This window comes from Urocitellus parryii, chromosome 3 (assembly GCF_045843805.1).
Source record: "Urocitellus parryii isolate mUroPar1 chromosome 3, mUroPar1.hap1, whole genome shotgun sequence".
NCBI lineage: Eukaryota > Metazoa > Chordata > Mammalia > Rodentia > Sciuridae > Urocitellus > Urocitellus parryii.
This window is the reverse complement of record NC_135533.1, coordinates 214,988,749-215,002,801: the sequence shown is the minus strand read 5'-3', so window position 1 is coordinate 215,002,801 and position 14,053 is coordinate 214,988,749. Positions and strand designations below refer to the sequence as shown.

The 14,053-nt window shown below is 60.2% G+C and overlaps 1 protein-coding gene across 2 annotated transcripts in view; it reads left to right on the top strand.

Annotated features, from left to right (window-relative positions):
- The window catches only part of Cers4 (ceramide synthase 4), a 28,273-nt gene extending 15,249 nt beyond the window's left edge, over positions 1-13,024 (top strand). The window contains exons 1-11 of one of the 2 annotated variants that reach the window (XM_026411826.2): positions 4,400-4,426; positions 5,860-6,033; positions 8,156-8,273; positions 9,100-9,218; positions 9,292-9,349; positions 9,580-9,630; positions 9,904-9,996; positions 10,246-10,374; positions 10,655-10,761; positions 12,286-12,442; positions 12,558-13,024. In XM_026411826.2, the coding sequence (XP_026267611.1) occupies positions 5,861-6,033; positions 8,156-8,273; positions 9,100-9,218; positions 9,292-9,349; positions 9,580-9,630; positions 9,904-9,996; positions 10,246-10,374; positions 10,655-10,761; positions 12,286-12,442; positions 12,558-12,734 (1,182 nt within the window). In that variant the 5' untranslated portion in view covers positions 4,400-4,426; position 5,860 and the 3' untranslated portion in view covers positions 12,735-13,024. Of the gene's footprint in view, positions 1-4,399; positions 4,427-5,859; positions 6,034-8,155; positions 8,274-9,099; positions 9,219-9,291; positions 9,350-9,579; positions 9,631-9,903; positions 9,997-10,245; positions 10,375-10,654; positions 10,762-12,285; positions 12,443-12,557 lie in introns of those variants that run through there. The other variant, XM_026411825.2, reaches the window with a different exon arrangement.
- Positions 13,025-14,053: the final 1,029 nt, after the last annotated feature.

Genomic DNA, 14,053 nt, shown 5'->3' with positions numbered 1-14,053 from the left:
CTGGGCCAGGAGGCTTCAAAGAACAGGCAGGCTGGGGGACCAGGGGCAGCTGAGGTGTGGGGATGCTGGAGCAGACACACACACACACACACACACACACACACACACACACCGGTTACTCTCCAGACGACCTGGAGGCCACCCTGGGCTGCACCCGGGGGAACACAGGAGGCTCAGGGAGTGCTCCCAGGCTGTGTGCGGCCACTTGGATGCGGGGGACCACCCGGCCAGCACCTCCCCACCCCCGTCACAGCCACTAAACCTCCCCCTGGCCACACCCCAGGCATCACTCCCAGCCTCCCCCATGGAAGGGGCCACTCTGAGTCCCATTTTACAGATGATGACACTGAGGCAGAGAAGCCAGGTCACCTGCCTGAGGTTGCACAACTGGTGAGTGAGGCCAAAAGCAAGTCAGAGGTGATACCTACGTGGGTGTCTGTAGGTTCTCAGCCACTGCCCTTGACCCCCTGGCCCAGAGCCTAGGACCTGGCCATGACCACTGTACAGATGGGTAAGCAAGGCCCAGCGGGGCAGTGTCACTGGGAAGAACTAGAGGAGCTAGGGTGCCAAAGGTGACAATCCAGGGGGAGCACAGCTCAGGGCTCTTCCCTCAGGAGGATAATCTGGGTCTTTCCTGCCAGAGACGCCCAGTGACAGCCGTGCCTGAGCCCCTCCTGCACACCAGGCCCTGCCTGGGTCTTCCTGTGCAGGGTCTGGGGAGGGGCGCAGCTGGGCCTCAGGAGGATCCTGAAGCCCTTGAAGCACTGGCCTCAGGACTGCAGTCTGCTGGCTCCAGACCCTGCTCTCCTCTCAAACCACAGCATCACTTATTTATGCATCAAGAAAGGAAAGTGCGGGCCTGGGGTTGTAGCTCAGTGGGTTGAGCATTGGCCTCGCACACCAGGCCCTGGGTTCAATCCCCTGCACCACAAGATAAAGGAAGGAAAGTGGGCAGGGACGGGTGGGTCAGGGGGCAGGGCTCCTCCGTGAGACCTCTGCTGTCATGGTTCTCTGGCTTGGGAAGGGTGTTTCTGGTCCCCTTTGTGACTTTGGACCAGCAGGGGCTGGGCCTGCTGCAGCTGGGAGGACTTCCCCACCCCCAGCCTGGCCAGTTCCTGACCTCGCGGTGAAGGAGGCAGAGCTGGGGAGGTGCTCTAACTGGACAACCATGGGCACGAGGTGGTTCCTCCAGGAGATGGGGCCGACTGAGCAGGGCTTTGGAGGAGGCACGGGAGTTTTCAAACAGACCCGGAGGCCTGCCGGCTCCAAGGGCAGAGGCCTCACCTCCTTTCCCGCTGTTTTGTGTCCCAGCGCTCAGCACAGTGGAGTGCACCTGTGAAAAGACGGCTCTGTGTGCAGGGTCACGCAGTGCCCGGCGTGGGCTTTGAGGCTGGGGTGTAAGTGGAGACCTAGAATCATGGGCAGCTCAGGGTGGCTCCGTGCACCAGGGACCCCAATCGGAGGACCCTCAGGTTGGGGCAGAATCATGGAGCTGGCCCGGGACTCCTGGGATCTGGCTCCAGCTCCCTCTCCTTCTGCACTCGGGCCTTTCAGGTGGGTGGGAGAGTCCCTTAGAGGAGGCTGTAGAGGGAGGCTGTAGAGGTCCCCCGTGGCCTTGGCTGTGCCCGTGAGGCTGGGTCCAGGCGCGGCTGGGGGCGCCAGGCAGGGCGGGAACACTGTCAGGCGCAGGATGAGGCAGGCTGCCAGTCAGTGATGACAGCCGGCTTCTCTAGAGAGATCCACCCTCTGGCTCTTGTCCTGGGTCTAGACGAGCCACTGTCACACACCCGCGATGCTTGTTAGCTGCTGACTCCGAGAGCCCCCACAGGATGTCCAGCACGTCACTGGCGCCTTAATGACCTGGTTCATCGAAGCCCCTTCCTGGGGACCAGCCATCTGCAGGGGTCTGAACCTCGGCCCCGCACTGACTGGACCTCCCTGTGCCCACCTGCTCCCATCCTGGGCCCCTGAGTCTGTCCTGCCTCCTGTGTCCGTGGGGACACCGAGGCCCTCCTGCTTGTCTTGTCCAAGGCAGACAGAGCCCGCTCGTCCCCTGACGCAGCCCACTCCTCGGGTCCCTGGCCCTTCAGTCTGGAAGGCCGGTTTCGGGCAGGGTCACAGGGAGGGCGCAGACGGAATCGGGCTGCAAATCGGCTGACCTTGAGATGGGGGATCATCCTGGATTAGCCAGGAGGCCAGTGTCGCCGGAGTCCTCAAGGAGGACAGGCAGGGTCCAGGGGGAAGTCACTGCGCTGTGGGCTCTGGAGACCAGGAGCCTCGCCCCCCACCTACCGAGGGCTGTGGGGCCTCCAGAATCTGCAAGAGGCTGGCGGGGAGCCTCCTGGAGCCCCGCATTAGCCCAGGGAGACCCGTTTTGGACTTCTGACCCACAGCACCCCGGATCCTAGATTCTGTGTTGTTTAAAGCCACCAAGTGAGCTGGGGATGTGGCTCAAGCGGTAGCGCGCTCCCTGGCATGCGTGCGGCCCGGGTTCGATCCTCAGCACCACATACCAACAAAGATGTTGTGTCTGCCGAGAACTAAAAAATAAATATCAAAAAAAAAAAACAACTCTCTCTCTCTCTCTCTCTCTTAATAAATAAATAAAGCCACCAAGTTTGCGGTCTCTTGCGAGAGCACCCAGAGGAGACCCGCCAGCGTAACAGGCTGACTCCTGGGTTGGGATTTCCCATCAGTAGCGATGCCCGTATGGCAGCGTGCTCTTGTGCTGCTCCGGTCCTTTCTGTTTCTGGGGGCGTGGGGGACACTGGAGGTCACCCAGGCCCTCATGCACACTAGCATGTGCTCGGCCACCGAGCCTTTTGGTTTCAGTGTTTATTTGTGTTTTCTTTTTTTAGCTTTTTTTTTTTCCTCTTTTTGCAGTGCTTGGGGAAGGAACCCAGGTCCTTACCCATCCCAGGCACCGAGCCACCATCCCCAACCCTCAGTATTTTAAATTTTATTTTATTTTTGCTGTTGTTTTTATTGTTTGCAGAATTGGGGGGTCAAACCCAAGACCTCATGAATGCTAGGCAAGAACTCTACATGAGTTCGTTTTTTAATAGACAAAAACTGTGTGTGTGTGTAGACTGGGCTCAGAGGCACATTATCCCGGGGACTCGGGAGGCGGAGGTAGGAGGATTGCAAGTTAGAGGCCAGCCTTAGCAGTTTAGCAAAACCCTGTCTCAAAATTTAAAGAAGGGGAGGATGTAGCGCAGTGAAAAAGCACCCCTGGGTTAAAAACCCCAGGACAAAAAGAAACATGTATATATTTGTAGCGAGTATTCATTGTGCAATGGCTACATTAAAGCACCTAGGCATTATGTCACGGGGTACCTTTTTGTGTGTGCTGAGAACACTTAAAGTCCACTCGGAGCAATTTTCAAATATATAATACATTGTCACCGTGGTCACCAGCTCCTCAAGAGATCCTTGAGCTTACTCCTAACTGAAATCTTGTATTCTCTGACCGCTGCCTCCCCACCCCTCCAGCCCCCGCTCACACCTGGGCCTTTGCTGAGGCCTTAGCTCTTGGCCCTTCCTCACCCCAGATTCCTCTGCGTCTAGACCCTTCTCACCACCTCGCTTCATTGGGACAGTCCACAGCACCCCTTTGGGGTTCTAGAGGCCACCCCATGCGTGGCACCCGACAGCCCTAGACTCCCATCTCAACACCGAGGACAACAGCACCTCGCTGCCACTGACGGAAGTGGTTTTAGATAAAGTGAAGCCCACAGCTGCGACCCGGGGAGTGCCCCCGAGAAATGGAACACTTCTACCCACGCAGGACACGCGGATGTGCTCACGGCAGCTTTGCCCCTAATTACCCAGAGCTGGAAGCAGCCCAGGTGTCCATCAGCAAACGATAAGGAGCCAACTCTGGCTCGTCCGGACAGGGCACAGGAGTCGCCCCATGGACACAGAGGCACAGAGGAGTCCCGGCAGCAGGACACCAGACACACACAGGCAGCGCGTGCAGCCATTTATCCAACTTTCTAGAAGTGACAAAACTAATCTGTGATGACCAATATTAAAAGTATGGGACAGAAGTTAACTTTGGGCAGCAGAGGTGGAGGTTGACCAGGAAGGGAATACAGGAGAACTTTCTGGAAAGAATGTGGGTAGGAGGAGATTGGGTCACCTAGGTGCGTAGATTGGTCCAGACTCAGCCACTGTAAACTTGAGATGCATTCCCTCCAGCAAATTTTACCTTGAAAGAAAAAAACAAAGGGTAAGCAAATATTGAGCCCGAGTTAATGATCTGCATGTTTTGATCCGAGATGTTTTGGGGGGTGTGGTTTGATGTCTGCTGCTTACTTTGAAATGCATCCAGGAAAATGAGATGAACTGATGGACGGGTCGTTGGGACGGACGGGCAGGCGTGCGATGAAGCAGACAGAACAAAATGTGAAGGGCGGCTCCAACGGTGGGTTCACGGCATTCAGAGTAGTCTTTCAGCTATTCTGCAGGGCTGAATTTTTTCATTATAAAATGTTGGGAGAAATGATCCAAATCTCCCTTCTGGCCCCTGTTCTTTGCATGTCCTGCCCCCCTCACCTCCTCCCTGTGTCCCCCTCACTCACTTAACTCCAGCCACAAGGGCCTCCTTCCTAGACCTCCAGCACCCTGAGTTCCACCCTGCCTCGGGGCCTTTGCACCTGCTGCTAATCTTCTGAAAAGCCCCTTCCCCAGGCCCCCTTCCTTTCCTACACTACCCTCTTTCACCGTGAGTCTTGGTTCCTTCCAGAGCCCTCTTTGCTCACTACCTTCACAGCCACCCACTCTGCGTGTTGTCTCAGGCTCCATCACACTCTGGTATCTGGTCTTTATGAATCGGTTCTGGCTGCCTTCCTGCAGGGCTGAAAGTTCCACAGGAACAAAAATGTCTTTCCCCCTCCCCCACTGTGTCTAATGCACAGCCCCAACCTGGCGTGAACAGGACAAGTCAAACCACGGACATCTGTGGCCTGAAAGCAATGGTGGGTGGGTGGGTGGGTGAGTAAGTGGGTGGACTGACAGATGGGAGGATGGTAGAAGATGGCTGGATGGGTGGACAGATGGATGAGTGGACAGACGGATGAATGAGTGAACAAAGACTTTCCAACTGGTGACTGGCGCTGTCCGCTCTTGGCTCAAGATCTCGGGAGAGAGGAGCTGCCCGGGCTCCTCAGCAGGTGGGGCTGGCCGAGTGGGCCGCTCACCAGGTGCTGCCCAGCTGCCCCCTCAGCCGCCACTCCCCGCCTGGCAAGCTCGGGCATGCGGCAGCTCTGCCCTGCTGTGGCCCAGCCTCCGGGGTGGATGGCCTCCTGCCATTGCTACGGGGAGTCCACCTTCTGAGGAGGGCCTGGAGGGACTCTGGGTCCCCTCCGTCCTCTGTCTTCGGGGGGTATTGGAGCTGCTTCCTGCAATGAAGGGCGCCTTCCTGACATTAGAGGATTCAGGTTTAAGACCCCAAGTGGCCACTCCCTTGACTTGTGGCCACCATGTTGGCGTCTGAATAGTGCAGAATAATGACACGGAGGAGCCGGGTTGTGCAGGGTCAGGAGGCCAAGCCCTTCCTACGCTGGGGCCGGCTGGGCTGAGAGGTGGGTATGACTGTCCCTGTTTTATGAATGAACCTGAGGTTTGGAGAGGTCAGGTCACCTGCCTGAGGACACACAGCCCATGTCTGCCCTGACGACTGGCCCTGATGCTCTGTTGGCTGGAAACGGGGGCCGAGGGTGGACTGTGACCAGGAACCCACTCACTGAGGCCACAGAGGAGCTCCCGTGAGCGAGGCGGGGCGGGGGGGGGGCAGTGAGCGGGCCCAGGGTGCTCTTGTTCAGTGCAGAGTGCTGACCGTGGCACCTGTGTCCGCAGGATGCTGTCCAGCCTGAACACATGGCTGTGGCAGGAAAGGCTCTGGTTGCCACCAAACTGCTCCTGGGAGCAGCTGGAGGACCGCGATGGCCGCGTCTTCGCCCACCCCCACCACATGCTGGCGGCCCTGCCCCTAGCCCTGGTCCTGGTGGCCCTGCGCATTGTCTTCGAGAGGTGAGTGTCCATGTGTGCTACCTCTGGCCGACCCTGTCACCTGTGTGTCCCTGCATGCGTGGGGTCCCCATCTGCAGTGTCCTGGGTGGGACCTGGCTTGGCACCACTTCCCTCTAGTGGCTGGTGGCTGGCTTACTCTGGGTGTGCCTCCACCTTCATGGAACAGGGCTGGGGACCTGGGAGGACATGGGTCTGGCCTTCAGAGGTGAGTGGAGGGACACCTGCCAGCTCCTCCCTCTGCAAGTCTGTCCTGCCCCACCCCCTCCCCCTCTGCTCGCTCCTCCCCTCCCCCTCCCCTTACACTGGTCCCCCCTCAGGCCCCCTATTTGCCCCCAAACTCTGGCAGTCTGGTACCTGTTCCCCAAGTATGTGCCACCTGCCCAGATTCCCAGTGACCTGGCTGCCAAAACCCCTGGATTTTCGGTCATTTCCTGCTTAACCAGTGCTGCTGGGAGCCAGGCGCTCTCTCCCCTGAGCACCCTCTCTGGTGGGTGCTCAGCTCCTACAGCTCCCCCCTCGGCAGGGCCCACAGAGACCCTGCTGCGCTGCAGTCTCGGGCACACAGACAGACCCCGCTGCCAGCCCCTCTCCTGCCCCGGCCCTGCCTGGCTCCCCACCCCCCAGGGGCCCTCCCAAGCCTGCACCCCACAGCCTCCCCACCACCCGCCACCGGCCCCTCACACCTGGGTCCAGTCCTGCCGCCTTCTGGGTGACCTCCGGCCTTGGCCCTGGTTCCTCTTCTCTTCCCTTAAGGATGATTCCTTGTCCCTCCCTGGAGCCACACCCTCAGCCCTTCTTCAGGGAACCCCCCTGAGGCCCCACCCCTGATCCTGGGCACAGGGGTGTCCTGCATCTCGCTTTGTGGCTCCTACTCATGGCGGCTTCCTGAGCTCTGGGACCCTGGACCTTCACAGAGGGGTCTTTATCCAGCACATGGCCTTCTGAGGAGGCCTGCCTGTCCCGGTCAGCTCCGGCCAGATCCCGGCCGTTAAGGGGTTTTAACTTGCGCAGTCTGATGCGGCTGCAGGACATGGTCCATTTTACAAAAGACTAAATGGACGCAGAGGTCTAGTGACCTGCTGAGGTCACACAGCAGATCACCCAGGTCTGGAGGTTGCCTGAGGGAGTCCTCCAGCCCACACCCAGCTGGGTCTTGAAGGGAGGGGACAGGGGAGAGTGGGGATGGATGGAGTGGGCAGGCACTGTGCCCAGGTCCACTACTGGAGCCCAGCAGGGAAACTGTATTTAAATAATGGCCTTGCCTGAGTCACTGTGGAGGGCCGTGGGGGTGGGGGAAGCAGAGGTATTAACTGTTAAAAGATTAGTCTTGGGTTCAAACTTGAGGTATGTCCCCCCATCACCCATTGTGCCACCCTGGGCACATCTCTGAGGGCCTTTGTCCAGTTTGCCCATCAGGACAATTGAGCCAGTGATAAGGACTCAGTCCTCCACTTGGCAGGTAGTAGGTGCTCAGTAAACCAGCCCCCTCTGTTCCCCATCACAGTTGCAGTGGAGGTGAGTGCCCTGTCAGGCTGCTCTGGGCCTCGGTTTCTCCAAATGAGGAGCGATGTTAGGACGCTGATGAGATTCCGGCCCCACCCGGGTCTTGGGGGCCCCCTGGTGGACAATGCGGTGATTGCCCAGGGTCCTCACTAATCCTTTGCCCCCACCTGGAGCAGTGCCCTGTGCTGGAGGAGGGGGACTTTAAAGGAGGCAGGCCCTGCTCCTGCCCTTGGGAATCAGGACCCCGGCGTCTGGGGGACAGGCAGTAAGGGACTCTCAACTTGGTTGGGGATGGGCGAAGGTACCTGGGCACCCCACATCCTGACGATGGTCCGGCTCCTACCCCCCACCCCCACGCCGTCAAGTACAGCACAAGGTTCTGGGGCCCAGCGTGGGAGGCCAGCGCGGCAGGGGAGAGTTCTGACCCTGCCCCACGGTTCGCTGGGCTCCGGGCCTGTGGACCTTCCTCTTAGAGGGAGAAGAAAGACCCCCAGTCTCACGCCCTGCTGTGTGCCCACCCCTGGCCCCGATTTCTCCGCCTGTAACGTGTTCTCCGCCACCTCCCCCACGCTCACCCTTCTCTCCTGGGCGCTAACTGCTCCATGTCCCCTGCACTCAGATTCGTAGGCCTGCCCCTGGGCCGGTGGCTGGGAGTGCGGGATCGGGTCCGGAAACCGGCCAAGCCCAACGCCACGCTGGAGAGACACTTCCTGGAGACCGGGCGGAGACCCCAGGAGGTGAGTGCCCGTCTCCACTGCCACCCTGCTGCCCCGTGAATGGTGCCCGGCAGCGGTTTGTGACCACTTATTGGGGGCCAGGGAAGCTACGGTGTCCTCTGGCACTCCAACAAATGCCCAGCCTGCACGCCACCTGGATCCCCTGCTTGCCTGGAAAGCCAAGCCTCACCCCCTCCTCACCTCCCTGGAGATGAGGTCCCGCCCCCTCGAGCTGGGTGGGGGCGGGGTTAAGTGAGTCCCGCCCCTCTATCCTGGGCATCAGCGGACACAGCTGCCCGCTGGGCAGATTCTGGGCTGGGAGGAGAGGAGTAATTCTTTCCCTGCTCTTGGGAAGGAACAGAAGTCTGGCTGTGCCTGGGGGTGGTGACAGGCAGCCCTGTGTCCGACCTCCGTTCGCACCCATGGAGTGGACTGCTCAGGGGACAGGGTCTGGGGGGGTGTGTCCTGAGAGGGAAGGAAACTGTTTTCCCTGGTAAGGTCAGGACAACTTCCCAAGAGCAGAGAGCTTTGCCATCCCCCTCCCTTGGCAATCTCCTCTGCAGGAAGGGGTGAGGGCAAGCTCTCCACCGCCTGCCTGGGGTGTAGGAAAGCCTCATCCCCAGTCCCCTTCTCCATCAGTGTTCTTCTGCACTAGGGACGGGTCTTGGTCCTCACACACCCAGTGTTCTGGGGCACACCCATCTCTCGATAGTAGACATGGCTACCTCACAGGCAAGATCTGGGGCTGCAAAGAGGGGGAACAGAGCCAGGTCCTGCTTATCCAGGGACCAGGGAAGGAAGCCACCATCAGGCCTCAGTGGCCCTGAGTCCTGACACCCCTTTTCAGTCCCAGATGGCCCTCTTGGCCGCCCAGTGTGGCCTCACACTGCGGCAGACTCAGCGCTGGTTCCGGAGACGCCGGAACCAGGATCGGCCCTGCCTCTCCAAGAAGTTCTGCGAGGCCAGGTACCAGGGCCAGGGAAGGGCCAGGGAGGGGGTCTGTTGGGCAGCTGCCTCATGGGCTTCCTCCTGTCTGCAGCTGGAGGTTCGCCTTCTACCTGTGCACCTTCGTCGGTGGTGTCTCGGTCCTGTACAACGTGAGTACCCCGACTGCGCCCTGTCCCACAAGCACCTGCAGGGCCTGTGCTGAAGACCTCCTGGGCACCAGGTTCTACAGTGAATGAACCACCGTGGGGAGAGAGGGGCAGAGGTGGAACTAGCCAGGGAAGAGTGGAAGGGTCTGCGCAGGAACCTTGGGGAGGCCCTGGCCCCTGGGTGGCAGCTGGTGTCTGACCTTCAGGACCTTGAGGCACCCGTGTCTTTGCAGGAGTCGTGGCTGTGGACTCCAGTGATGTGCTGGGAAAATTACCCAAACCAGGTGAGTGGCAAGGGTGACCACAGGCCCAAGATCCGAACTTGTACAACACACCAGAAATTCCCCTGGGTGCTGCTCTGGCTCTCTTACTCCTGTGTTCTGCAGAGAGGGGCCAGGAGTGAGGAGACTCCACAGACCGCTGGCCTGGACCACCTCCTCACTCATGGGTGTTCAGCTGTGCTGGTTTTAAGCAAATGGGGAGTGTCCTGGGCCTTGGGCCTGCCAGGTAGGCGCCTCCACTGCCCGCAGCTACCCTTGCCGTCCTTCCTGTCACAGACCCTACAGCCAAAGCTGTACTGGTGGTACCTCCTGGAGCTGAGCTTCTACATCTCACTGCTCATCACGCTGCCCTTTGACATCAAGCGCAAGGTGAAGCCATGGGGAGGGACACCACGGGGAAGGCGTGACCCAGTCTCTGGACAGGGAGCTGGGGTGCCGGGGGGCTGCGGCCCCACCACCGGGAGGCCTGGGCTCCAGAGGTCACACGGATCTCCTGCGAGGGCCTGCCCCCAGCCCCCAGGGTGGGGCGCGCCCAGCCCTAGGGTGGAGCGCCCCCAGCCCTAGGATGGGGCCCCTCCTGGCACCAAGGCTTATCTGGTGACCCACCGTCTCCTGCAGGACTTCAAGGAGCAGGTGGCGCATCACTTCGTGACTATCGCCCTGATCACCTTCTCCTACAGCACGAACCTGCTGCGCATTGGCTCGCTGGTGCTGCTGCTGCACGACTCGGCCGACTACCTGCTGGAGGTGGGCTGACCCGCTCGCCCTGGAGATGAGGCCCCGCCCCCTCACCTCCTGAGGGGTGAGGCCCCGCCCCCCCAGGTCTTCCCCAGCAAAAAGACCCTGCCCCCCACCTCCCGGGACCTGAGCCCCGCCCCCGCTCCCTAAGAGGGGACGCCCTCCTAAGGCCTCGCCCCTTTTCCGGTGAGAGGAGGCCCGCCCTGCCCCCCCTGCCGCCCTGCCCCCCCTGCCGCCCTGCCCTGCGTGCCAGCCTGGGTCCTGAGCGGCGCCCTCTGTCCCCCACCAGGCCTGTAAGATGTTCAACTACACGCGCTTCACGTTGGTGTGCGACGCGCTCTTCGTCATCTTCTCCTTTGTCTTCTTCTTCACCCGCCTCATACTCTACCCCACCCAGTGAGTCGGCCTCCCTCTCCCGTGGGGGCTAGAAGGGGGCGGGCATGTCTGAAACCCTGGCCCGCCTCGCCCTGGGTGCCCTGCCCCGGGAAGAGCTGGAGGTATTGGCTGGATTTTTCCAGGAGGCGGCAGGGAAGGGTGTGCCTGACACAGGGCACAGCATATGCTAAAGCTCAGAGGTGAGGGATCGGAACTGGGCTCAGGCTTCATGGGGCGCAGCCCTGGACACGAAGTGGGAGGAGGCGGACCAGGGCGCAGCTTGCTGGAGTCCTCTACTCAATATTCATGGAGCCCCTCAAAGATGCCAGGCGGTGGGCATATGGCCCGAGCAGCAGTGCAAAGCCGCCTGCCCTCTGGGTGCTGGCAGTGTGGGTGGAAGCGGGCAGAGGGGCAAGGAGCCAAGTCTAGAGAAGGAGAGTGAGAAGGTAGGGTGAGAGGGGAGCTCGCGAGTGCATAGCTGGAAGTCAGCGGAGGGAGGTGAGAGAAGGACCGCGCTGACCCCGAGATGGGTTCCGGAGGGAGGGAGTGGCGGGCAGAGCCAGCGACTGCAGACAGCGCGGGGGAGGAGGCACCGGCGAGCAGCTCACGAGCGCCCTCGGGTGGCTACAGGGCACAGGCGGTGGGAAACATGGGGCCGAGGGCGAGAGCGCAGCCACTGCCTTGGTACAGTGAGGTGAGGGACGTGCAGACTCTGGAGGGCCACCAGTCCTGGCTGGGAACCGGCCCAGGAGGAGCTGCCTGGGGCATCGGGCTCCGTGGGACCTATGGAAAGACAGGAAGGAGGCAGGCCGACGTAGGCCTCCTTCTGTAGGAGCCCCCATCTGTAGGAGCCCCCCATCCGCAGTCGGTGACTGAAGAAGACATCAGCCTGGATGGAGCCAGCTGGGGAGCCAGTGTGGACAGTGAGGCCGAGCCCCCTAATGTCCTCAGGCAGAGGGGAGCCTGGAGAGACTGGGAAGCAGCAGCCAATGAGAGGCACCAGAGGAAAACAGTCTGCGTAGCCACTTCAGAGTCTGGAGGGAAAGGGGGGTCACCAGAGGGACAAAGAAGGGTGGAGAGAGGGTGTGTCGCTCTTCCTTGCATGAGAAGTAACCGGGGACTAGCAGGTGAGCCAGCAAGGAGGCAGGTGAGGGAGAAACAAGAAGAGAGTGGCCAGAGGTGGTGGAGGGCAGGGGGCAGGGCACTCAGGAAACTTCTCTCAGGGGTCGAGGGGTCGAGGGGAGGAGGGGCTGGGGCCTAAGGAGATACAAGAAGATGTGAAAGGGCCGGGTGGGATACTAAGCATCCCCTTGGGGCTCATGGTTGGGCAAGGCCCGCTGACAACGTCTATTGTGCTGACCTAGTTTAGCAGGGAGCAGAGGCTGTGTACCCAGCGGAAGTGGGTAAGTATCTTGAGTCTGGGACAGCACTGGGGAGCCACAGAAAGTTCCAGAGCAAGAAAGACTATGCAAGTTAGGTGTTCCTAGGACTAGGGTCTACAGCAACTGGTGAGCCCCCTTCCTCTCTCCCTCCCTCCTGCTGCAGGATCATCTACACCACCTACTATGAGTCCATCGTGGACAGGGGTCCCTTCTTTGGCTACTACTTCTTCAACGTGCTTCTGATGACACTGCAGGTGTTACACGTGTACTGGTTCGGCCTCATCCTGCGCATGCTCATCAACTTCTTGAGGAAGGGTCAGGTACATCTGGGCAAGGGTAGCTCATGTATGCCTCTGGAAGCCCCCACCCCAGCCTGGCCTGGCCCTGCCCCAAGCTCCTACCTGCTCTGAGCTTCCATCCGGCTCTGTTCCCCAGATGGCAAAGGACATTCGCAGTGATGTGGAAGAGTCTGACTCCAGTGACGACGGGCTGGCCCCAGAAGGTTTACAGATGAAGAACGGGATGACTCACGAGCCCAGGGCTGCCCCAGCTGACGGCCCTAGAAGCCGGGCAGCCGGACGGCTGGCCAATGGGCACGTGCCAGGCACATAGCCTGCCAAGAACTGGCAATGAGGGGCTGCCCCCAGCACCTTGGGTACTTGAGGTGGCTGGACTGGCAGCCTCTGAGCCAACTCACAGGGAAGCCCGGCCCCAGATGGGCCAGAGGCTGATGATCTGTCTCCAGCCCCTCCCCTCCCCCTCCCTCTGGGCACCTAGACAGAGCCAGAAGGCAGCAGCAGGACACTGCTGCCAGCCAGAGCCACATCCAGGCTGCAGCCTGGTGGCCGTGGGGAGCCCTGGATGAAAGAGGTCCAATAAAAGCTGAACGGAGCTGAATTCTCTGCCTGAGAACTTGGGTCTGGTGCAGCTCCCTGTCCTTCCGTAAGATCCCAAGAAGGCCACCATCAACCAGATACTCACTGCCACCTCCAGGGGACCCAGGGGCATGGAGGTGCAGCTACCCCAGGGCAAGGCCACCACCTTCCACCCTGGTAGTGCTCAGCCAGCTGCTCACATCTGGCTTACACACTAGGCAAACTAAGCACAGGAAGCCGCAGACTTGCTTAAGGTCAGAGTCCAAGCAGGAGGTGGGAAGGGAGCTTGTGCCTGCAGCCCCTGCTCAAAGCCACCTGGAGACTCCCTCCGGCCAGTGAAGGAGGTCTGGGTGGGGGTGCAAATTCCCACAGGCTTCCCAAGGGTCAGCCTAGGTGAGATCACGGTCCCCTCAGGAGCTACACAGGAACAGGGTAACTCTCCAAGACAGGCTGGAGGACCTGTGTCCCCCCACCCCAGAAACAGCCACAAAGTCCACATGTGGTCAGCCTCCACTGCCCTCAGGGACGCACCCAAGTGGAGCTCAGTCATGACGAAGAAGTAAGGGGTGGTGGGGGCCAAAGAAGCACTGTGGGTACCCTAGAGAAGAAACTGGTAAGGGACAGAGGAGGGACAGAGGACAGACCATCAGGAAAAATAGAGGGACAAGATCCAAGAGAGGAGAAATAGCTGGGTAAAGTGGAGGAGTGAAGGGTCATGAGGGTCAAGACTGGGTGGAGGCAGAAAGTCAGGCTCATGTTTTCTCTCCTTTGTGGAAGCTGCAGGGGGAACGCGGGGACCCCATGGAGACAAGTGGAGGATGGGAGGGAAAGGGGCAGTACTGGGCGGCAAAACTGACCAAATTAGGTTATGTGCATGTGTGACCACACCACGACCCGCTACTGTAAAATTATGACCATCGAGAAAGAGACGGCTAGGGGCACAGTGAGGAGGGACGGAGCCCTTATCTTTGGTGCTTCTCAGCAAATAGGGCAGACGGGAGAGAGAGGGCGGCCACAGACGGTGACAAGATCAGACAGTGGTGAGAGATGCAGAGA